Consider the following 24,059-nt stretch of genomic DNA (forward strand, 5'->3'; position numbering starts at 1 on the left):
ACCAAAAAGGAACATATAAAGCTTATAAATTTAGTATGTATTGTTGTAATGCCAATGTATCTAGAGTTACCTAGTAACGTGTCGCGCAAAATAAAAATATCTCGTTGCTCGTATCACATTCTTCGTAAATGTATACTTCACTTAAAATCTCTTTATCAACTAAGTACATAATAAGATGGCATTGAACACTTTGTGTATAGCCATGCAGTGATTCTGATGCATTGTGCTCGTATTAGAAACATTGTTTGTTGTAATAAAGAAATAAATTGAACAATCTTACTATTGAAAAATATTGTTCTCGTACGTAATTAATATAAACATTGTTTCATGTTAATTATCCTGTTATCTTTTTTCTGTGTATTTTCATTTGGAACATGAAGGAATGAAAGTAAAACAGAAAAACGGTGGATTTTCGAATTGCCATATCTCAGTAACAAAGTCATGTCCTGTTTTGTTAGATCTGTGGCCATTGCTATATTGTTGTAAAATATTTTTGAAAATTTTAAGTATTTAAGTTAGCCAATATGAAACCCATCTCTATAAATTGGTCGCTTCGCGCTAAGGCTTGCCAGTCTGTCTTCGGACGTCAAAGTGAAAGGAGGGTGTACGCCTATGTTCTTACCGTAGCGCCATCTATACAAAAACGGCTGAAACTACTCGACAACTTACCGACCGATTTTCCGAAACCGGGGAAGATTAGCGCCGCCTATCGGATAGCAGCGTAAGCTATTTGTCAGATAGCTTCTGCTGGATGGCGCTAGTGTTCCTCGTTTTGGAACATGAGTTGGTTAGGATCAGTGACTTCGGAGCCTTCTCAAATTGTGCGGTGAAAGTCTATTACGTGAGTGATTTATACTATAACCTTGTTTGATGTATAATTATGAGAACAATTATTTTCTCACATTTTACTCAAAATAAAATGTGGGATATTTAATAAACAAAGTTTGGTTATTGAGGTATAATTAGTAACTAACAAACTTGCTTATTATTTCATTAAATATTACTTAACATTTTAACAGAAAATTTTATTTCCAAACAATTTTTGCAAAATAAATAGTACTGTAAACAAACTGCATTATTGTTAATTCATAAGTATTATCTTTTCACAGATGGCTTCACTTACAGATTTAACAAAAGTGGCTGCAGTTATAGGTGTGGTTGCTGGAAGTTTTGGTATTTTTGTTACAAAGAATTATGAATCAAAAATTCGTAACTCAATAACATATAAAAGAGCATTAGAAAAAGTTTATAATCATGAAAAGACAATTGAACATTTGGGAAAACCAGTAAAAGAAGGAAGAATAACAATTGGTGATAGCAAAGATAATGAGAATACCAGAAATTTTACTGTTAACTTGAAAGGATCAAATACCAAAGCAAAATTAAATTGCGAATTTATTATTAAAGAACCAAATAAAACAACTGAATTAACAAAATTAGAAATTAAATTTAATAATCTTCCCAACAAAATGTTTGTAATCCATGAAATTTAATTAATATCACAATGAAATATATTGTGGCTTTCTGTTTCTCTCTTATGTTTTTATGGTACTGTTTAAAGGTATACAAAAGTTTAATATTATATAAACTTCAGAAAAGAACAGACATGATGACTTAATGATATTTAATGTAGCCATAGATTACAAATAAAAGAGATTAATTCATCTAAATGTTTGTAAGGGCATATCAGTAATACCCTTTGGAACCTTGAGACCTCTTCTTGTGTAACCAAATGCAGCTTGAATAATATGAATAGCAGCTTCCACAGTTAAACTAACGTCTCGATCGTTACCGATATGAGGATTCACCTCTACAAGATCTACAGCATTTAGTCTATTAGTTCTATGTAGTTCTTCCATTAAATGAATAGCTTCTCTTAAAGACAATCCACCACGCACTAATATACACAAGTTGTAAATATATTGTAAAATTCAGAAATGAAAGATGGTACTTAATAAAAAAAATTCATTTACCAGGAGTTCCTGTACATGGTGCTTCCAATGGATCTAATGAATCAATATCAAAACTAACATGCAATGATTTTGATTCATTAGGATCTATTTTGTTTAATGCCATGTAAACAACATCATGAATACCTGGAATCCAAGTGTTAATTAATAGATAATCAATAGGTATTATAAAGAATTTATAATATTACCATATCTTTCAACATCTTCAATACCAAAAGCAGTTATACCAAATTTTTCAATAACTAATCTTTCATAAGAGTCTACAGACCTTAAACCAATATAAGCTACATTTCTAATAGATAGCCTGTAAGGAAATAATTTTAATCTTATTTAATATATTCTTCCACCTGTATTTTAGGTACATTAGGTTAAATATTTATAAAAATCACATTGGTTGTTGCCAATCCATGCCTGGCAGATGTGGCCAGTAATCAGCTAATTCAGATGTTAATAATGCTACAGGCATTCCATGAACATTCCCACTTTCACTAGTCTTGTTGGTATTAAGATCTGCATGAGCATCAACCCATATTACACCTACATCCTTCTTTTCCTTCAAAATACCATGTGGTAAGTAGTAATGTTCATTAAACTTCTTTGATAAGAAAGTTGTTAACATCAAATATTATATTTTTTCTTTTATACTGTACCTTAACATGACCATCTATAGTCCCAATACCTAAACTATGATCACCACCAAGTGTTAATACTCTACGACCTTCTTTTAAAACTTGTTGAATTTGTTCAGATAAACAACTTGTACAGCCAGCAATATCACTTAAATGTGACATGTTGTTTACACCCTCTACATTCTTTGCTTGATATAAAATGTCACCATAATCTTTCACATCCAAGCCTTCAGTTCAAAAATTTTGAACCATAGTTAAAAAAAATGTGGAGATAAAATTTAGTACACCATTCTTTTTAAAATATTTTGAATCGGTAAGATAAATTCTAATAATTACCTAAGTATTCTAGTTCTCGCACCAATCCAGCTGCCCTAATCACTTTTGGGCCATCCGCTACACCCTTTTTATGCTGCATTAATTAACAAATATAAAAAAATAACAAATAATTGTATTATTGCTCGTTATGATAGTACCTGTCCCTTTTCAAATGGTACACCAATTATTCCAACTTTGCCGTAATTACGGCTTCCAGATCTCCTAACGACACTTTGTATTTTCTTGAACACATTCATTTTGTAAAAGACGTTTCAGTTAAAGATTTAACACAACATACTGGTTATGCTGTGACCTATGCCCTCAGAATGTTGAAACAGATAACGCAGTAACAACGTATCTTTAAGATTATAAGAACGTTCAAGTTCTTTAAAATTAATATTATTTAGAAACATTTATAACATTTTATATTTATTATCTTTGATAATCTTTTATTTTTCATCAGATAAACATCAAATTTTTATTGTAAATGATAAACAAATACTAAAAGTATGTTAAACATTCTGTTATGAATTTTAATATCGGCGGCAGTATAAATGTTACATCTGTTGACAGAAATTCATTTAATATTTTTTAATAAAAAAAAGTTTTAGTTCCCTAGCTTCTTTCTGCTATACTTATCATTTAATTAGGACCAATCATGTTTTCAGGTCTGACCCATTCATTAAATTGTTCTTCAGTTACGCCATTCTTAAGTGCACTTTCTTTCAATGTAAGATTTTCTTTGTGTGCTTGTTTTGCGATTGCAGCAGCCTAAAATAAAACGTATAGTTTCTATTATATTCAAAATTTACAGTAAAATAATTATCTTTCTGTGTATTACATCTGAAATTTGAATACCTTATCATAACCAATATGTAGATTTAATGCTGTGACAAGCATTAAACTATCATTTAGAAGTTTGTCAATTTTATCTTTATTTGGTTTAATGCCAACAACACAGTTCTTGGTAAATGAAGCGGCAGCATCGCCCAAAAGTCTTGCAGATCTTAATGTATTTGCGACGATCAGAGGTTTAAACACATTCAGTTCGAAATGACCATTGCTACCACCAACAGTTACAGCAACGTGATTGCCCATTACTTGAGAACAGACCATAGTTAATGCTTCACATTGTGTTGGATTAACTTTACCAGGCATTATTGAACTTCCTGGTTCATTTTCAGGGAGAGATAGTTCTCCTAAGCCACAACGAGGTCCACTTCCCAAAAATCGAATATCATTAGCAATCTATATCATGAAGGACAATCATGTTTAATTTAAAATTCGATGATTGGTTTTAATTGAATTTCATTTAAATATACCTTCATAAGTGATACTGCTACTGTATTAAGTGCACCATGCACTTCTACCATGGCATCATGTGTAGCTAAAGCTTCAAATTTATTGGGGGCTGTTTCAAAAGGTAAACCAGTAAGTTCTGCTATCTTTTTTGCTGCTTTCTCTGCAAAACCTTTTTTTGTATTCAGTCCTGTACCTACTGCAGTACCACCGAGAGCTAACTCATACAGTCGCGGAAGAGTATCATGCACTCTTTTCATGCCATTGCAAACTTGCATTGCATAACCTAAGTGTTAAAATTACTTTGATTAATATAGTAAAAATTATATTGTAATCGCACATTAAAAAAAGGTTAATATTGACCTGAAAATTCTTGCCCTAATGTCAAAGGCACAGCATCTTGAGTATGAGTTCTGCCAATTTTTATAATATCTTGCCATGCATCAGCTTTATCACTTAAAGCATTATACAATTTTTCTAATCCAGGAAGCAATACTTTCTTAATTTCTAAAGCAACTGCTATGTGCATAGCCGTTGGAAATGTGTCATTACTGCTTTGAGATTTATTTACATGATCATTTGGATGCACAGGTGTTTTTGATCCCAGTTCACCACCAAGCAATTCAATTGCACGATTTGAGATTACCTAAATGGAAATGATAAATTAATTAGAAAGTTTATTTAACTGAAATTTTGTACACATCATTACCTCATTAGTGTTCATATTGGTTTGTGTTCCAGAACCTGTTTGCCAAATTACTAATGGAAAATGATCATTGTAAAGCTTTCCAGATATAACATCATCTGCAGCCTTACTTATAGCATCTGCTATTTTTGGATCCAAACCATACTCTTTATTTACCTCTGCTACAGCTTTTTTTAATATGCCCATTGCAACAATAACTCCGTACTAAAGAAATAAAACAAATATAGTATAACAATGATATATCAGAATTATTTTTTTTTACAAGCAGTTTCTTTTCTCCAATTAACAGGTTAGTAAATAAAGTATCATGATTTCTTACAGGCATCCTTTCAAAGGTATCACCAATTGGAAAATTAATCATTGATCTCATTGTTTGTGCTCCATAATATTTGTCAGCAGGAACCTTTAATTCTCCAAAAGTATCCTTTTCAATTCGAAATTCTTTATTTTTGCCACCAGAATCTTTATCACTTTCCTATAATTATGATGTTAAATATTAGTAAGATATTAAAAATAGAATTATGAAACAAAAAAGTCAAGACTTTTATATACCATGATTAAAAAATTAATTGTATAACACAATTAAACATTTACAGCTTGGTAATAAATACTACTAACACTCTGAGCAGTGGAAATTGAAGGTCAGTCATTAAAGGCCATTTACTTATGATAAGATATATATGTGTGAGCAATATATCCATGTAACTTTTCAGAGATAGGTATTTATATATTCATAAAATCTCAAAGATTTCAATTTACAAAAAACAACACAAAGTTCATTATAAATTCAACTATAAGTGTGATATGAAAATGAACTGCTTTAGGATAAAATTGAATCTTAAAGACTTATCTACATTTTAAATATTATTAAATAAAATAATTAAAAGACAATTTATATTAATTTTAGATAAAAAATAAAGAAATTTTGCATACCATTTTTTTTTTAAATTCAGCTGCCGTACTCCCGTTTAAAAAATATTTTTCGTCTTATATAAATATGATCAATTTCATTATGTGTCAAACACATTCCATTGTTATATACTAGATGACGTAACGATAATTTTAAAATATACAGGTAAATATTATTTAAAGTGACATTATTTTTCGCATCAAATTTTCATGAAAAGTATTTTAAGACCGGAATCTGTGATGATTATGTAAAAGCACGGTATAAATCAATTCGAAAATTATAAACTAGTGAAGTAAAATAAAAAAGCAGTAACGTGAATAGAATAATGTAAAGCTATTCGAAGGAATTTCAAAAAGTTGAAAATATATTTTACTCAAAATATTTGTACCTTACAGCCTTTGTAAACTGACGATGTACCAAACGATAGTTTTAGCGTTAAAAACGCTAATGGTTCCTTAAATTCTCGCAATCCATGACTGACAAGTGTACTTCTCAAAAGATTCGACGTCATTCTACTTATTTTCAGTGTTTATTTCTTTTACAAATATTCTGCAATTCGGAAAAGGGTGAAATTACAAAAAACAACCAACATCAAGCTTAGCAGACAGAAGCGGGTATAAGCAGACGAACTGCTTGAAAACTAGACCCAAAGTGTGTTGTACTTAGATTGATTCTAAGTAAGTGAACCAGTTGATTTTAATGCAACTTCAAATATATAGAAACTATGTATTAGAAGAATTAAGAATACGATTGGTCTACGTTTTCTCATAATTTACAATTAATTCCAATTAATCGTATAATATTACAGATAAAAGTACATACATATTTTGAATGTCACAACCCGTTTGTTTAATTGTTTATAACATTTACTACATGAATGTCTGAAAGGTAGAAAAATTTACATACTGGTATTCCAACTTTTTGATTGGATAGTGAATCGTGGTTTTTAAAATATGCACTTTCAAATTTACCTCAAAAACAAAATGTAAGAAATCTTTATCGTTTCAAATTCTTTTTCTCTTTCAATTATAAATATAATGTTGTTCTGTGAATTATACAGTACGTACTGATAAAATGATATTATATACGGTATTTATTAACTAGCCCATTAACTTTCGTCGCCATTCTATTTATGTTATGTTTCCTGTGGTAATTTTACATGTAGTAGAGATTATAAAATTATAGCGTAATTTTGAAAAACAGCATATAAGCGGTAATTGATGACAAATTGATAAATTAATCTCGTATAGTTTCGTCTGAATCAGTTGGGTGTCAATTGGTACCGGTACTTCTGTTAGCAATTATTTAACGACAAAGCCACGCGGGCACATTTATTGAAATTTATTACTTCGCTATAATTATTAGAATTCAAATCTCATGTAAACAGCACACGGACTTTATCATGTCATTCGATTTAATGATCCTTATTATGTAATTTCTGTACGACACAATGCTATGCTCAAAAAATCGTGGATGAAACTTATTCGAAGTTATAGTACAAGTGGTGTCTTTCGAAAATGACTGACATTTCTTCACCGTCTACTTTTACGAGGTAAGTAAACCTGTATTGTATAGGACATCGTTTAGTTTCGCTATTTTATACATCTGTGAACGAAAATGATTCTATGCACCTTGAAATCATTTTACAATCAGCATATTTTTAACTTTAATTTGATAGAAATCTTTTTCTTATCCTTAACCTAGAAACTTTAAAAGAGCCGGACATCATGGTCTCAGTTAATACAATTACCGAGACAATTCAAAATGATACTAATTATTTATGTCAGTCAATTGTATTTTCTGAACTTTGATGACGTATGTTTATAACTGTATTTCCTAATTAAAATGATAGTATAGGTCAAATGAATTGTCAGTGTTTAGAACTATTATAAATACAAACTGTTTCTATAGTTTGTATCATATTGAATCAGTTTTCAGCATTGTATTTAATATTGTATATATTATGACATTTTCTGAATGTTCTTCAATATGATTATTAGCATTTATGTTAAATATAAAAATAAGATACCAAGAAGAGAAAGATGATATTTGTTAATTTGCAAATTAAATTCAGTATTAGAATTTTTGTTCACAACTCAGTCTTTGTGTAAAGAAGTCAGAAGATTTGAGTATAATTATTTTGAGCCAGAAAGAGTTGGTAAACAAAGTAAAAACAATTTCAAAAGTTTAAGGGCATTTATTGTAATTATATTTATTTCATTAATAGTAACATGTTATATTAATAAATTTTATAGATGGTACTTTACAAATTTGCAGAATAATCAATAATGTGTTGACTTTTATAAAATGTATTGCTAGAACCGGTTTTGTGATACTCAACAATATTTATTGTATACCTACATATGCAGTATGGATGACATTATTGTTCCCTGTAAAATTTTATCAACCACAAGTATATTGGCGGATCGAAGGGCTATTTTTCCATTGGTTACTAGCAATGGTTTCAATGTGGACTTGGTCTGCAGGCTATGATAGTAAGTAGTATACATATACATATATATAATATATACATATATACATATATACATATACATTGTGTACATGTATAATGTATCTAAACAAAAAATATCAATAATGAATAACAAAAAATTTTTAATTTTATAGTAATAGAGCAAGGTGATGATATACAAAAAATTATTAGTGAAAGGACTTTAGTAATAGCAAATCATCAAAGTACTGGCGATGTTCCTATGCTAATGACAACTTTTAATGCAAAGCCAAATGTGTTACCTAATTTAATGTGGATTATGGATAGGATTTTCAAATTCACAAACTTTGGTATAGTTTCTGTTTTACATAAGGACTTCTTTATTGTATCTGTAAGTTAATATTTAGTTGACAAGTTAATGGTAAAGCTTAAAATGATATATATAAAATACAAGTGTCTTATTCTTCATGACTCTATTAGGGACGTAAAAAACGGGAGGAAAGTTTAAAGCAGTTAGAAAAACATTTGAAAGAGGCATATATTCCACTGAATAGAAAATGGATGGTTTTGTTCCCAGAAGGAGGTTTTTTATGTAAAAGAAGAGAAACCTCACAAAAGTATGCTAAAAAGAATAATCTGCCAATTCTAGAAAATGTTACTTTACCACGGGTAGGAGCAATGCAAACTATATTTGATACAGTTGGTCCATCACAAGAAAATAATAGTACAGAACAAGAGTTAAATAATAGACCAAGTAAAAAATTTTATCAAATTGCAGTTTAATGAATGATATCATATGTTGTCAAATGCTTATTGTGTATATACAATTTTTTATGTAGGTACAGCCATAGCTAAACCAACAATTAATTGGGTTCTTGATATAACAATAGCATATCCTCAGGGTAAACCAATTGACTTACCTACAATTATTACTGGTTCTAGACCACCATGTGAAACAGTTTTGTTTTATCGAATTTATCCTAGTTCAGTGGTAAGTTTAAAAATGTAAAATATTTGTTTATGTTTTATACAAAAATACTTTATTCCAATATCATTTTCAGGTTCCGCGAGAACCCGAATTATTGTCTAAATGGTTGTATGATAGGTGGGCTGAAAAAGAGACACTTTTGGATAATTTTTATAAGTATGGAACGTTTCTTGGTAAACAAGCATCTGCTAATGAAGGTTCCAAGATCCATCAGGATCCATTAAGATTCCTAGTCCTTCACTTATTTTTCATAACATCTAGTTATATACATTATAATATATTTACATATGTACTATCTTGCTTCTGGTAAAGCATTTTATGCTATCTAAGAAATCACATTCAAACATAAGTAAATTATAATTTAGTAAAGTAAAAATATTCCTGCCTTAAAAATTATTTTTGATGTTGACTAACAAAACTGATGAATGTATGAATTGTCAATTCCAGGTGAATGTTTATAATGTAATTATGTCACAGATAGTTGATTACAATCATTACTTTTAATGTTATGACTCATTTGATTACATATCTATTGTAGTAATGAAATGAACATAAGTGAATAATAGAATTCTTTTTTTTTTTCATTAACAAAATTTATGATAAAAATTTCTTTAACCGTTTCTTCTAAACATATTATATTTCATGACATTTCATAACATTAGTTTAAAATGCAGTTAGACAAATTTATTTGTGGCAATAGATATTTGCAAAAAGAGATTATATATTTTACTTAAATAAAGAGTAATCTAAGTTCATTTCAATCAAAAGAGCTGTTAAATATTAATGCTTGAGCAGTTTTAAAAGTGTAAAGATTTATAACATTTTAAATTATATGCTACTTCATCTTAGAGATTATTTAAAGATTTTGTAGAAAATTCATTGTACACAATACAGTTTAAAATTCATATTATCTATATAAATCAAGTGGTTTAACATTGTTGATTCAACTAGAGATATTTAATGCTACCAGTTGCATGATAGTTTTAAATGTGCTGCATTAATACAAACATTGTCCTTTCTATTTCTTCATTTATTATAAAATGTGAAAATGTGTTTACTTGACTATCTGTCTGGAGGACTTGGCAGCATTTCAGGGGATTCTCATAATGTCCTGCATGTGTGTTTTGTAATAAAATATCTTAAGTAGAATCTTCCAATGGAATTGCAAGAGGTAATGGAAAATTATTGCTGGTGTAAAAGCAGCGATGATAAATGCCATTTCAAAGAAATATCAATTTATTTGTGATAAATAATAGAAAAACAAATATTTTTCAATGCGAAGTCAATCATATAAATTTTTTAAATTACGAAGTAGATGTGAAACTTGATGCAAACTGTTCAAAAGTTTGCCAGAAATAAAGATAATATCTTACAAGATCTGTCAAAAGAAGTAAGATGTGTACTTCATTGCTAAATTTCAACCAGAAATAATATTGTTGTGTAAAAGAAGATAACGCGTCAACTGTGCCTTGTTCCTAAGGACAAACCTCAGTGTTAGTTGTATATAAGCATATGCATAATTTTCATAGTTAAATCAATGCCTACAATTAGTTTTTAAGATGCTCATATTACATCACTTTACAAATAAAATTTATAATTGCATCTATATAGTAATGATACAGTTATTAAAAATGTCCTCGATGCTGCCTATTTGGTTATTGTAAAGTAAAAACTACAAACCAAATCGAAAGCAATTTTTAGACTGATTAATTCAGAAGAAGAATTTAGCTAAAGCACATATGAAATGGACATTTGTTGCCATGAAATAGTTGTAGTAGTTAACTCTTTGTTGTAATTATTATTAATGAAACGCATTTCGAATACAATATGGATATCAATTCTATGATAAAGTGAAATGTAATTGTGAAACAATTTAATTGCGGTTAATGTTTATACAATATAATAGATGTAAATATTGTCCACATATTTAAGAGTGTTAAATCTCTACAGTACATAACTGTATTAGAGCATAAATTTATAAAGTTACATAAATTTTAGTATGATTTTATTTTTGAATTAATATAAAACTTATTTATATAAAGAACCTATGAAACGTATGGACATTGTTTGAAATTCTTTGCATTTCTTTGCATTTATTATGAGAGAATAATAATTAAATGCTTGTAAAATATACAAGTCATGCAGATAAGATACATCCTTGCAGGAAGGACATTGAATTGAAAGGTTTATTTATGAGTTCTTTATGTTAGAAATACATTTTTATCTCTTAAGAAAGTAACAGAATGTCAATAACATTTAGTTTTATATTTTTATGTTTAAAAAATAATTTATATGAATGCATTGTAGCACAAGAGAATGCTTCTAGTCTTGACTGCAAATTTTAGAAACAGTAAAAACATGATTCTAAATGTATCATAAACTGTACTGTAAGGAATTATTAAGTTTCTAAATAAAATTTATATTTCGAATTATAAACATAGTTACATATTTAAAGTTATTCAGTTAAACATAAAGACATTAAAATATGAAGTGAAGCTTGACTCTATTGCTAATCAAAAATTGCAAATATAAATTAAGATTATGTTAATAATTGCGAATGACGTAAATACTAAACAATTTCATTTATTAGTAAGTGTATACGATAAAAATAATGTAACATCCAATTGCATAGTAACATATACTTTGTTATAAGGGCCAATATTTTTGAAGTGTTTAACTACATGTATTAGATTTAAAATATCATGTGGTATAATAAAAATTGAAAAGTCAAATTTCATTAATAATAGGAAACAGTGTAACTAAAAACAAATGGTTGTATTTATTGCAGTCAAATGTATTTATCACTTAAAATAGTTACTGCATAAAACATTTGTTTTTATGTTGTAGGAAATATGAAACGTAATAGTAAAATTCGCAATATTTTGTACAATACATGTTTTGATAGGATATCAGTACAGTATATGTAAAGTTTAACGAAAGAACAAGGAAAAAGAACAATTTATTAGTATTAAAGTAAAAAACAATAAATTGGTTGTGCTTGGTTGTGCTTTAAATTCTCTCGTTTTTCTTAGATTATGTTATTCATATGCTTTTTTTGTTGTTGTAGTTAAAGAATATTATGTTTTCCTATTTAAAGCTATAACTATGCTGGATAGTAATATTGAATAATGATATTTTTAATATCAAAGTTCTATATAAAAGGTGCTTAGAAGCTTTCGGCAATCTTGTTTCAGATTTACATATTGCAAACAATTTTTTAAAAGCTATAAGAGTGTAATTAGAAGAATGCTGACCTATTTGATATAAGGAAGTTACATAATAATGTATTTTCTTTTTAATTACACAATTTTGTTATTTGTGTGAAATAAAGTTTATCACGAAGATAAACTAAATCATTTTTGTAAACCGAGACAAATATACTATATCTTATATTTCAGCGTGATTCCATATGTTTGTAAAATCATATTAAGCATCGATGGATATTAATATTCATGAACATTGTATAAAAATAAATGTAAAAGTAAGTTGGCGTAAATTCTCCAAATTTTAATGGAGAACACGTTGCTTGTATTTTTTTCTTATAACAATTTTAATAAAATTGTTGTTTTCAAATAACATAAGGGGTATTTCATGAATTATTGCTATCTTGAAATTCAATATAAAGTTCCAAGTTTAAATAATGCGTCGCGACACGCGGGTGCGACTGCGACCCCTGATGTCGGCCATAAAGTAATCCACAGGACTAATGTCAAAGGACATTATGGTATTCGGGGTGTCAGGGACCCCGAAACGCTGGTGGCTGCACGCCGATATAGCATCGTGGGGTGTCAGGGACCCCGAAGCACTGCCGACGGGTGCAGATCTACCTGCTAAACATACATATATCTAAATTTTATTTTCTGCGTTCATTTAATTTGCTGTATTTATCTTCTTCGCTTATTGAATAAACTCATCAGGAGGACGAACGTGTTGATTTTATTACTGCACCCTTTATATCTCTGATTCCACTGTATCTCTGCACCTTTATATCACTGCATTCCTTACATTCCAGCAACCCTTACATCTCAGTATTCCTAACATCTCTGCATTCTTATCATCCCTACATCTCTTACATCTCTGCTTCCTTTACATCTCTGCTTTCCTGACATCGCTTCATCCCTTACATCCCTACATTCCTCACATGTCTACATCCCTTCCATCTCTGCATTTCTCACATTCCTGCCTTCTTTATATCCCAACATCCCTTATATCCCTGCGTCCCTTACATGCCTGTATCCTTTACATCCTCGTATCACTTATATTCCTGCATTCTATACATCCCAGTACCATCGGAGTTGAAATTTTTGCGACTATAATCCCTGCGAATTTATACAAATTTAGTTCCTTTTTTCGCCACCAGAGGGCGCTGATTCGACATCGAAATTTTAATTCACATTTTTGCCGCCAGAGGGCCAAAAATTGAGCAAGGTTTAGTTCCTTTTTTCGAAACCAGATGGCGTTGATTCGACATCGAAATGTTAGTTCACATTTTTCCCGCCAGATGGCCAAAAATGGAGAATGGTTTAGTTCCTTTTTTCGAAACCAGATGGCGCTGATTCGGCATCGAGATTTTAGTTCAAATTTTTGCCGCTAGGGGGCGCTATTTTTTCGAAATTTTCACGAAATTCTAACTTACCTTTACTTACCTTTACTCGAAGCAGTCTTTATAATATATTTATTATAAGGGATGCAGAGATGTGAAGAATGTAGGGATGAACGGAATGTAGGGATGAAAGGAATGCAGGGATGAAAAGAATGTTGGGATGAGAGGCTGTAGGAATGTAAGGAATGCTGGTATGGAAGGCATGCAGGAATGTAAGGGATACTGAGATGGCCTTGGCATATAATGAGGGATAAAATTATATAAATAACTCGAAAAAGTAAAATAAATGGGGTCTTTGCCTGAGACCCAGAAGAGGGATATAATCATAAATGTTATTCCCCTTCGATGAGGTTATTTAATAAGCAAAAAAAGATAAATGAATTAAATTAAATAAACTCTGGAAGAAAATTATACTGGTTGTGCCCCCTTCATACGGACCTGATACTATCCAGGGACCGGGACCAGGTGTTAGGGACCCCGAAGTACCAGTGACTATCTCTGTATACCGACCTGATATCATATTGGGGTATTAAGGACCCCAAAACGCCGGTAAGTATCTTTGCATACCAATAATATAGCATCCGGGGTGCGAAGGACCCCGAAGCACCGGTGTCAGTGTTTGCATACCGACATTTTGGTATGCGGGGTGTCAGGGACCCCGAAGCACCGATGACACTCTTTGCTTAGCGACACTACGGCATTCGGGGTATCAGGGACCCCGGTGTATCGGTGGTGCTCTCTGTATACCGACATATCATCTTGGGGTATCAGGGACCCCGAGTATAATCTTGGGGTTCTCAGGAACCCCGAAAGCCATCCCGGGGTCGTTAGGCACCCCGGATATCATCTTGGGGTTTTCAGGCACCCCGAATGCCATATAGGGGTTCCCAGGAACCCCGAACGCCGTCTTGGGGTTCTTAGGCACCCCGAATACCACATTGGGGTTGTCAGGCACCCCGAATGTCGTGTTGGGGTGTCAGGGACCCCAAAGCAAGTAGCGAAATATAAGACCTAAAAACGAACAAATCGTGAAACTCACTTGTTCCAGGTAGTGATGGGAACGACCGGATCTAGCGAAATATAAGACCTAAAAACGAACAAATCGAGAAACTCACTGCATCCGATAATATAGCATCCGGGGTGCTAGGAACCCCGAAACAGTGACTATCTCTGCATACTGACATATCATCCTGTGGTGTCAGGAACCCCGAAGCACCGGTGGCACTGTTTGCATATCGAAATTTTGGCTTCCGGGGTGACAAGGACCCCAAAGCACCAGTGATACTTTTTGTATACCGGTATTATGGCATTGGGGTATCAGGGACCCCGAAGCGCCGGTGGCTGCACACCGATATATGATCTTGGGGTATCTGGGACCCCGCGGAAGCAAAGTTTTACCCAGTCTTCTGTATCTGTAGCCATTGAAATTAGCTAATAAGTTTTGGTTGTTTTGCTGTCAGTCGTGTTTGTATTAGATTTATTTATTTAACTAGCCATTATTTTTTAAAGATGACGACGCTCAGACCATTTACGTGCAATGATTTATTCAAGTTCAATAGTGTGTAAGTTTTAAAATATATGCATTTTAGGGAAAGACGATTTTCTTAACCTATGAATACAATGTTTACCGGCTTTGTTAATAATTTAATTTTTGTATAGGAATTTAGATCCCCTCACGGAGACGGTATCCTTTTATTCTTAGTTTCAATTATACATCTATCATTTGAATTCTATCAATCAAATATTTTTGACATATATTTCCTTTAATTTTTCGGTTTATTAGTATGGACTTTCTTTTTACACACATTACTTGGCACATTGGCCAGAATATTTTCAAGTGGCAGAATCACCAACTGGTGAAGTAATGGGTTACAGTAGGTTTATATTTTTATATTGTGTGGTATTCTGTTAAATGTAAACATAAAACTTACATTCTTTAAAATGTTTTAGTCATGGGAAAGGCGGAAGGGCAGGGAGAGAATTGGCATGGTCACATAACAGCACTTACAGTTTCACCTAATTATAGAAGATTGGGTTTAGCTGCAATGTTGATAAAATTCTTAGAGCAGGTATCAGAAAAGTAAGTTCTCTGAAGATGTATTTAAATAATGCAGCATTATATATTAATGTGTTTTATATTGTTGTAGGAAACAGGCATACTTTGTAGATCTGTTTGTAAGAGTTAGTAATAAAGTCGCAATTAAAATGTACCAACAGTTGGGATATATTGTATATAGAACTGTTCTAGAATATTATAGCGGGGATCCAGATGAAGATGCCTTTGGTACATAATTGAACATTGTTAATCAATAAAATCTTTTAATTTTTAAACTGATTTGTTTATTTTTATTTCAGATATGAGAAAAGCACTATCAAGAGACGTGAAGAAAAAATCAGTAATACCTTTAACTCATCCTGTAAGACCAGAGGAAGTGGATTAAAATGTACTTATGTATAAACACATTCTTATGGATGCAACATAAAATAAGCGATACGCTTTGCGATACATTCGAAGCTATAAGTATCATCATTATTGTGATTAAGTTTTTAATACTTCAATTGAATAAATAGTCTTTTAAAGTGCACATTCGAGCAGTTTATTTCTTTTTTTCCTGTACAATAGTACAATGTTTTCTGCTTACACCGCTCGTGCCTTTTACGCGTCGTTTTATGCGAATAAATAATAAATAGAAATGTAAGATGGTAGGCTTAGCAGAATATTCATAGACAGCTCGACGATCGCAGGAGACTTCTATGACAATTGTAATTTTTATTAGCTGCCCTCTTCTCATTCTACTATACTTAGAAACTTAAGCCTACAGTAATATTTACAGATCAATGACTCTTTCTTTTACTGCTTCATAATACAAAGGTGCTAAGCACCTAAATAGTAGCATTTTCATTGCGTATTATAAAAATTAAAGACAAAATGTCGTTTTTGCATATCTTTGTACTGCTCCCAGTGTGATCTGAGGTTCGATCGTTTTCTTTTTTTTATATAAATCTTCAATGCGCTAAACAAAGCCGTGCATAGAATAACTTTGTCTATACTGCTCAGAGAGGCACAATCATACTCAGCCTATTTCAGGAATTACAAAATTATAGAAGTCTTGTACGTATTGCACGAAAGCCCTACCCTTAACTTTTATTTACTTCTGGGTACTAAAGAGAAGGAAGACATTTGCTAGTTATGTAGGACACGTCAAGCGAGTACAAAACTTCTATACATATGACGGGATCATCTTTTAATTAGTACAAAAACGCTGCACATCTATTACCCAGGAACGATACTAAGTGTTAAAGAAAACGCGTTCCCATTATATCTATTTGGTCGTGTCCTTATATAAAACAAACTTATTTGCTTAAATATTAAATAAATATAAAATATGAGACTAGCCGTTATCAAAATAATATGATAATATGTAAGTTTTGTTCGTTACTTTCCGTATAAAGAATCTTTTGTTTTTTTACGATTGAGCTTTAAAAGAGACTTAAATGCTGTTTGTACTTACTGTTCAACATTGATGGGGCACGATTTGAAATGATAAAACAACTGACACGTAAAACATAATTAATTAATTGAAAACGATTTCTGACAAGAACACCAGAGAACCATCAAAACTGTCTTTTCAACTTCCAACAGTAAGTACAGTACAGTTATTGTGTCCGACGCATTTTGTATTTAAAGGAAACGTTTAAAAAATTGCATACTTATTTTCAGTAGTAATAACGATCACGTGTGCATTGTTGTTCATAACTGCAATTTCTCATTGCAGCTCGTACATGGCTTGCGGTCGATTTGGCAAGAAGTAATAATTTCGTCATCATACTCTTATATCGAAGACAAAGGTATCATCGCTGCATCACTCACTAGACTTCTAAACATCCAATAACTTTGATTAATTATATACATAGTACGTGGTACGTCGCTTTTCTTTAGTTAACCTTACGCTAAACGTTTCGAATTTGGTATATAAATACGGTAGCAAAAAGTTTCAGCACGATTGCTTAGCTTTTCCATGAAACTCTATTCGATGTGATTCAGACATACTAATTTTACTGTAGGCAGTGTTGCAGATCGTTTCAATTTACTTCAGTCACCCACGTTTTAATCCGCGTAACGTGGACTACACAGAGTTTCAATGCTGTCAGGTATGTACATAAACTTTCTTCGTAAGCATCAATTCTAATTTACACAAAAATGCAACTAAAATCAACTACAGCGCATTACGTTACTGCGCATCGTCCAGTGTATCGTTTTTATGCCGGCTTTTATAGTACAGCTTGGTAGTACCTTTGAATATAAATTTAGTGCCTTGGCAGAATTAAACTTCCACAAAACCAAGAGCCACATATTCCCCTGCTTCTTTCTTTTTATTTTGCACCAGTCTTTTTAAGGTCTTTGGTGGTCTGGTGTCGACTTTAAGATATCCGGTTGTGTTGGAAGACAGCTTGAACCTGATACAATGATTATGAATAAGAAGAATGACGCGTTAAATAGAAAAATATATGTTTCTACAAACCAGTGGTAGGTCTTAGAGTCGATTTGATAGATCTGTGAGATCCATTGCGCGTTAACGTGTTCATTTGTGGAGTACCGGGTAAAGCGTGTCCCAAGGCGTTCATGTAGTCGGCGATCAATAAAGTTATTTCCAGAATCTATCAAAATACGAACAAATTAGAAGCTTACTTTTATAAATGTGTTTTTAATAAGTCAGTATTATAGCGTGATATACCTTGGGCTTTGAAAGTGCAAACAGCAGCTTCTGTTCTGCAGCACCTTCGTCAGGGCAAGCAACAAGCATAAAATCATCCAAACACCCTCCAAACGTGACTATATTTGCATAGTTGTAACGACACATCACCGCCATTGTTTGTAACTCTAGTAATGTTACACTGTCCTCAGAAACAGCTATCCAAACAGTTATTGGTTCAGCTTGTTTCAACTATAATATATAACAAATATCCGCATTATTAAATCTGTATATACATTGTTTCTTAACGATACAACAGTTTCTTGTCATTGACCTTTGCTTGATAAAGTGTAGCTCCAAAGAAAGGCCACTTTCTGGTGCAAGTTAGATATATGCGAACACAGTCTAATACACTGCGACCTTTTAAGGCGATCCACTTTTCTTGCAGTTTCTCTTGCATTTCTCTGCAACGATAAAAACCGAATTCTTACCTCTCTAAGATCATCGATATTTGCATTTTGGTTTACGCGATACTTACCTCAATTGTTCGGCATTGATGTTTGTCCTGTATCGTACAGGATAAAATTTGTCTAGGGCTTGAAGAACGAGGTGATGGGGATTACTTCCTGGCCCACTTCCTCGCGCTTTGTCATTATTGTACTCTCCAAAATCGATCTGTGCCATTAACGATGCAAGCTCAAATGCAAGGTCTCTGTTTACTGGAAATTTTCCTTGTACCACCTGTTGATTAACTTGGTAACACAGAAGTAGTCTCTCTCTGTCAGTTTCCATTTTGGCTGCCTGTCTCCAATAACATCTTGATTTATACGTCAATTGAATCACTCTAGTATTTTCAAACTTTCCTGAGCCCTTTTCTCTCAAAGCAGTTTCCCATTTTGAAATTATATCGCACAGCTGGAATAAATAACAACCAATTTATTGGGATATTTCAACAATTAGGGAACTTTAATAAGATACATACTTTTGCTTGAAGATCAATGAAATGTTCAAGATCCTTTTCAATCGGATCATCGCTAAACAACGTGAAACCAGACTGATGCACGTCTCGACAACCAATTTCCTGGTTCAGAGTATTTAAAAATTCCTCTATCGTAGTACTACCGTCGAAGCTTACAACCTGGTATGTGCCATTTAAGAAGTGAACTGGTATCGCATGGGGTAAGGAGTGATGGTAAGGATTCTTCATTAGTATAGACAGAACCTCCATCCTAGATGGTTTTACTTCTCTTCCACCATTCTGGAGCGTTCTTTCCAACGCTCTTTCACAGTAGGCTGCATATTTACCACATTCCGTTCTAGAGAAAAACGTTTGGTAAATTGACATAATAATTGTAATTGAGAATATAGAAAGAAGGCACTCACTTGGTGTCTGCGTTTCGTTGCAGATGTAACTTCAGGTACCATAGTAACCGATTATTCCTCGGCAGGAAAAGTGAAACAGCGAGTGCGAGCAGCTGCCATCCCTGGATAAGAACGTACTGGGCGGGATTAGTTTTGCAGTCCAGAATCGTAGAGGTCGAATGGCCCTGCATGAGCGGAGGACTGTGAGAAGTGGAGGCCGTCGATTGTGCGTCCGCATTTTCACCGCTGCCATTTGCCGCGGGACTTTGCGTATCGCAGGTGAACAGCGATTGCGTGGCGCAGAGGAGGAGCTGCTGCAATGGTATGCTGGCATACTACTATATTCCTGGACTGAACCAGACCTAATTCTACTACTTTCTTCTTTTTTTTTCTTTTTAATTTTCTTTTCCAATAGTTATCGCGCTCCATCTTTATCGTATCCTTCCTTTATTTATTCTTTTTAATATTTGTCTCAAAGAATCATAATAGACCTTGATAGTTCACATAGAAATTTAATTAATAAATGACTGATTTGAAATATATTCGAGGAATAATATATATATATATGTGTGTGTGTTAAACTTTAAGCATCTTTGGTCGATGGAACACTCGAATCATTACACGTCATATGACTGTTAGTATCATAAAGCAATTGAAATCGGACTAATTAACGCATAACTCTATGTATGTTAATCACAATAAAACGCATGGATCGTCAATAATAAAAAAAGTAAAAAAAAAAATTTGAATGAATTAAGAGAAATGTGGATGAGAGAAGCGCTTCTGTTGCTTTTTTATCTTTCTTTGTATAGGCCATGTGAGTCTACCTTACAGCTCGAAAGCATATTTATTCTAATTTATTATTTATGTCATATTATTCATATTATTATTATGTATCCAACAGAATGGCACACAGCTTTCGAACTTTCTTGGTGATTGCATTCTACAACAGGACACGTTCGAATCTGTAAGGAGCATCTATAGCTGTTTCTTATTTCCTTAAATAACCGTCTATGACCGGATTATAACCAAGGACTAATTCGTCTAAGCAGCATTCAAAAAACAGAGTATAATAATATATATATGTATATATATATATATATATATTGTAATGAGCTATATCGAGCAAAAAAATGTACGTAACAGAAAACAAAAAATCAATCTAGTAAAAAGATGTTTTTCTGTGTGTGGTTTCTTATGTACACCAACATACCATTCTGCAAGTGTGTGTGCCGCAGAACGTATTTTGACAAGACTATTTGAGTAACGAATCAGATCAATTGGATGATTTAATACGTTTACGAATATGAGATCGAATGAATCGAAAAACAAAAAAAAAAGATAATGAAAAGATTTCTTGATTTTCTAATGAAAAGGAATGAATTGTCGAAATATGTTCGGCTCACATGATCAGGGTATCAGGGTACAGGTGATCAGGGTATCATGTATAAATATCAAAATACACAATAAAATTAAACAAACTCAAAACACGACGATGTCTAAAAAAAAAAAAAAAATTAACAGAGAATTGAATAAAACGCATGCGAATGTAGAGTAGCCTAGGTATAGCACACGTAAAGCAGCAAATGAAAATGAAATGTGAATGAATGTTAAAACTAAAATCTTTTCTTGTTAAAGAGACTTCGTCAAGTATTATTGGTTTGGTAAACAAACGACAGCTTCTATTGTATTAATATTAGTTAGACGTCATAAAAAGAAGGAACAACAAATAAAAAAGGAAAAGACAAACAGTTCACCGCTACATTGATTGGATTATTTCATATATAATACTTGACTAAGCGTACCCAGTGTACCATTTCTTAAACGTGGAAGCAACAAATAAACATGTTCAAAATTTACTTCTTTTATCTTGCTGCTGGTTCGATAATTTTGCGGTTTCTTTTTCAACCGATAAGTAAAATATTTATTACTAAAAATTGAGCAGCAAACGATTGATTAGCTGCAAAAATGGTACCAGGGTTCAGAGTGTTTGTTAAACAATAAGCAGGACTTACAACGCGCGCAGTACCCAGCGACACAAGTCTGGCGGCCTTTTTTACCTGTACGCCCAAACGGTGTTGCGTGTGACGACTTGTCTGCTTTACCAGTGCGCATATGAATTCAGACTGTAGTTCAGGCTGGTCTAAGCATTGTTGTAACGCATTTTGCGCTAGTACCACATGATAGTCTATGCCTGCTTGCTCCACTGCCACCGACATGAACAACTGGCAAGCCTGTACACAGAAAAATATATTCTTTTCTTCACTTCTGTTTTCCTTAAGAAATTTCATTAACGCGTTCAACACGAAAAGTGTATCAATGTATTAACCTTGAAAAGCTTGATAGCCTCGGTCTGCAAGGCTTCGGATGTCAAGCTGGTCAGTGGACTAGTGATATTTTCTTTCGTGTGGAGCAGCAATGGGTGTCTCCAGAGGACACAGCTAGGATCTCCGTCAGTTTCCATCAATCTTTGAACCAGTTGTTCGTACTGAGTCCCCGCGCTAGGTCCTCCACCGGAAACGACCGTCAAATGATACAGCCAATTGTCTTTTTCCTGTTTGTGAGGCATCAACAAATACGTAGGACCTTGATGAGTTGGAAAGATGCCGATCGTCCTTTCGTGCGGACACTCGGCATCCCTTTCCTCGCTGTCGCTGTCGGATACATGCTCTACCTCTTCCACTCTCGCGTCTCTCATGTTTATTTGTCCAATAGGATTCTATAGAAATACGCAAGAAGGTTTCATGAAAGATTATTCATTTTCTGCAGTCACTATTATGGCACTGTAAGTCGAAGGACTTACCGTATCGTTAGGGCACTTAAAGTAAAGGAACATTTTTCCGATGAGGACGCACCAGCACTTCTTAGCATGCCCGTTCTTCACCTTTGTCAACCAGCCTTGTATCGTCGGTTTATTATCCTCTTTGCTGAGTAAAAGCTTCGTCGCGTTCCGCCTCTGTACGTTCTGGAGAACTCTTATCCAGTCTTCCATCGTCGCTATACAGTCCGCTGTTAAATAATACGTTTTCTTGCCTGTTGCTATCTCGAACGTAGCCGCGCCTTCTGCCCTGTTTATCCTATTAGAAAACGCCACCCTTCGTTGTTTATGACGTTATTCCGTTTAATACTTACATCTCTAAATGGAGTTAGAAGGATAGAAAGATTACCTGCACACTTCGTCCAACACGATTTGCCCTTGCGGTTTCCGATTCACATCGTTCTGACTCTTCCAATAGGTGAGCACTCCGTTCTTCAACACGAACCACCTTTTCCTCCACGTTTTCAGTTTGCCACCAAGTTTCGCGAGGTGGCCAGTCTTTTCTAGAGATTCTTGGCGTTTTGGACTCTCGCCAGAGACACGCATCAGCAAGCTAGGCATACTAGATTCGAGGGAGGTTGAGCTAAGGGCGTCAGGAGGTATCGCGTAGTCTTCCGACAGACCAGATTCCAACGAGGTATCTGCGGGAGTGAAATAATTTCAAAGTTGCCGATTGAAAAAATTTATAAGTTTAAGTGAGAAGCGTACCACGTTTCACACTTTTACTGGGAGAACCGCTGGAACTTCTCTTCGCTGGACTAAGACTGCTGGTGGTTTTCACGCTTTTCGATGGACTACTTCCGCTGCCAAGCGAGGAGTCCGTGTTATCCGAGGAACTATTGGTAATTCTCGTGTTGGTCTCTGTTTGATTCGGATGTTCTTCACCGTCTGAACTATCGTCAGAACTGTCGCCAAAGGGCATGGACCTGATTTGACTGGCTCGTCCTGGGGATACATTGTTACTTGCGATATTATAAATCAGTATCTGGAATTTATCTAAAAGTAGTCCTCAAGAAAAGACTCTTACCCTTGACCGTTGCGTACACTGGAACCGAAATATCGCAGTAGCCTTGGGAATTGTGCGCAGTCAAGTTGTGTCCTGTTGCTTGGGAATGTTTCGACGAGCTTGTCGTGTTGGTCATCGTGGAAGGCGCGGATTCCTCGTTTGTCGGTGGACCAATGCCAAGCCCGCCGTCTGCTACCTACAATATCACAGAATCTCCTTTTTATTTTATTACAAATCGCAACAACTTGAAGAACGTATCCTCCGTGTGCACTCGATTCGATGCCTCGTTCGTTACGTTTCGATGTGCAAC

The 24,059-nt window shown here is 33.4% G+C and overlaps 6 protein-coding genes across 25 annotated transcripts in view; 3 read left to right on the forward strand and 3 right to left on the reverse strand.

The window, feature by feature from the left end:
• Positions 1-75: 75 nt before the first annotated feature.
• On the forward strand, positions 76-1,523 carry LOC117608566 (uncharacterized). Its single transcript, XM_034333873.2, has 2 exons — positions 76-841; positions 1,110-1,523. Exons 1-2 carry the CDS (start codon positions 752-754, stop codon positions 1,491-1,493), a joined length of 474 nt encoding a protein of 157 aa, XP_034189764.2. The 5' UTR covers positions 76-751; the 3' UTR covers positions 1,494-1,523.
• Positions 1,524-1,609: 86 nt separating this feature from the next.
• Positions 1,610-3,318, reverse strand: arg (arginase). The gene is made up of 7 exons (XM_034333865.2): positions 3,073-3,318; positions 2,936-3,008; positions 2,621-2,826; positions 2,360-2,523; positions 2,159-2,274; positions 1,974-2,096; positions 1,610-1,897 (listed from the first exon to the last, which is right to left on the reverse strand). Exons 1-7 carry the CDS (start codon positions 3,169-3,171, stop codon positions 1,662-1,664), a joined length of 1,017 nt encoding a protein of 338 aa, XP_034189756.2. The 5' UTR covers positions 3,172-3,318; the 3' UTR covers positions 1,610-1,661.
• An 89-nt stretch (positions 3,319-3,407) lies between these two features.
• Positions 3,408-6,489, reverse strand: LOC117608558 (fumarate hydratase, mitochondrial). 3 transcript variants are annotated; one of them, XM_034333856.2, is made up of 7 exons: positions 6,218-6,489; positions 5,239-5,394; positions 4,923-5,123; positions 4,577-4,859; positions 4,237-4,499; positions 3,773-4,162; positions 3,408-3,685 (listed from the first exon to the last, which is right to left on the reverse strand). In XM_034333856.2, exons 1-7 carry the CDS (start codon positions 6,338-6,340, stop codon positions 3,557-3,559), a joined length of 1,545 nt encoding a protein of 514 aa, XP_034189747.1. In that variant the 5' UTR covers positions 6,341-6,489; the 3' UTR covers positions 3,408-3,556. The 3 variants fall into 3 exon arrangements, with proteins under 3 accessions (XP_034189747.1, XP_034189750.1, XP_034189748.1); XM_034333859.2 differs by lacking the exon at positions 6,218-6,489 and adding an exon at positions 5,853-6,005; XM_034333857.2 differs by lacking the exon at positions 6,218-6,489 and adding an exon at positions 5,472-5,625.
• Positions 6,490-6,641: 152 nt separating this feature from the next.
• On the forward strand, positions 6,642-12,067 carry LOC117608560 (acyl-CoA:lysophosphatidylglycerol acyltransferase 1). Of its 4 annotated transcripts, none has more exons than XM_034333863.2 (6): positions 6,642-6,814; positions 8,149-8,324; positions 8,455-8,669; positions 8,759-9,032; positions 9,118-9,269; positions 9,340-12,067. In XM_034333863.2, exons 1-6 carry the CDS (start codon positions 6,783-6,785, stop codon positions 9,574-9,576), a joined length of 1,086 nt encoding a protein of 361 aa, XP_034189754.1. In that variant the 5' UTR covers positions 6,642-6,782; the 3' UTR covers positions 9,577-12,067. The 4 variants fall into 4 exon arrangements, with proteins under 4 accessions (XP_034189754.1, XP_034189753.1, XP_076545903.1 ...); XM_034333862.2 differs by lacking the exon at positions 6,642-6,814 and adding an exon at positions 6,860-7,381; XM_076689788.1 differs by lacking the exon at positions 6,642-6,814 and adding an exon at positions 6,863-7,381 and having other exon boundaries at positions 8,107-8,324.
• Positions 12,068-15,280: 3,213 nt separating this feature from the next.
• On the forward strand, positions 15,281-16,449 carry Naa20A (N-alpha-acetyltransferase 20 A). Its single transcript, XM_034333923.2, has 6 exons — positions 15,281-15,431; positions 15,529-15,553; positions 15,653-15,743; positions 15,820-15,949; positions 16,017-16,153; positions 16,225-16,449. The coding sequence occupies exons 1-6, from the start codon at positions 15,379-15,381 to the stop codon at positions 16,308-16,310; spliced, it is 522 nt and encodes a 173-aa protein (XP_034189814.1). The 5' UTR covers positions 15,281-15,378; the 3' UTR covers positions 16,311-16,449.
• Positions 16,450-16,830: 381 nt separating this feature from the next.
• The window catches only part of LOC117608569 (uncharacterized protein CG43867), a 71,753-nt gene continuing 64,524 nt past the window's right edge, over positions 16,831-24,059 (reverse strand). For 8 of the 15 annotated variants that reach the window (XM_034333888.2, XM_034333891.2, XM_034333887.2 and 5 more), the window contains 13 exons: positions 23,771-23,945; positions 23,452-23,688; positions 23,093-23,384; positions 22,729-23,020; positions 22,255-22,644; positions 21,941-22,159; positions 19,947-20,239; positions 19,546-19,879; positions 19,102-19,478; positions 18,898-19,027; positions 18,606-18,815; positions 18,393-18,528; positions 16,831-18,327 (listed from right to left, as the gene is read on the reverse strand). In XM_034333888.2, the coding sequence (XP_034189779.2) occupies positions 18,263-18,327; positions 18,393-18,528; positions 18,606-18,815; positions 18,898-19,027; positions 19,102-19,478; positions 19,546-19,879; positions 19,947-20,239; positions 21,941-22,159; positions 22,255-22,644; positions 22,729-23,020; positions 23,093-23,384; positions 23,452-23,688; positions 23,771-23,945 (3,150 nt within the window). In that variant the 3' untranslated portion in view covers positions 16,831-18,262. The remainder of the gene's footprint in view (positions 18,328-18,392; positions 18,529-18,605; positions 18,816-18,897; positions 19,028-19,101; positions 19,479-19,545; positions 19,880-19,946; positions 20,240-21,940; positions 22,160-22,254; positions 22,645-22,728; positions 23,021-23,092; positions 23,385-23,451; positions 23,689-23,770; positions 23,946-24,059) is intronic. The other 7 variants (XM_034333899.2, XM_034333894.2, XM_034333897.2 and 4 more) reach the window with 7 other exon arrangements.

The sequence above is a fragment of the Osmia lignaria genome, chromosome 2 (genome assembly GCF_051020975.1).
Source record: "Osmia lignaria lignaria isolate PbOS001 chromosome 2, iyOsmLign1, whole genome shotgun sequence".
Classification (NCBI taxonomy): domain Eukaryota; kingdom Metazoa; phylum Arthropoda; class Insecta; order Hymenoptera; family Megachilidae; genus Osmia; species Osmia lignaria.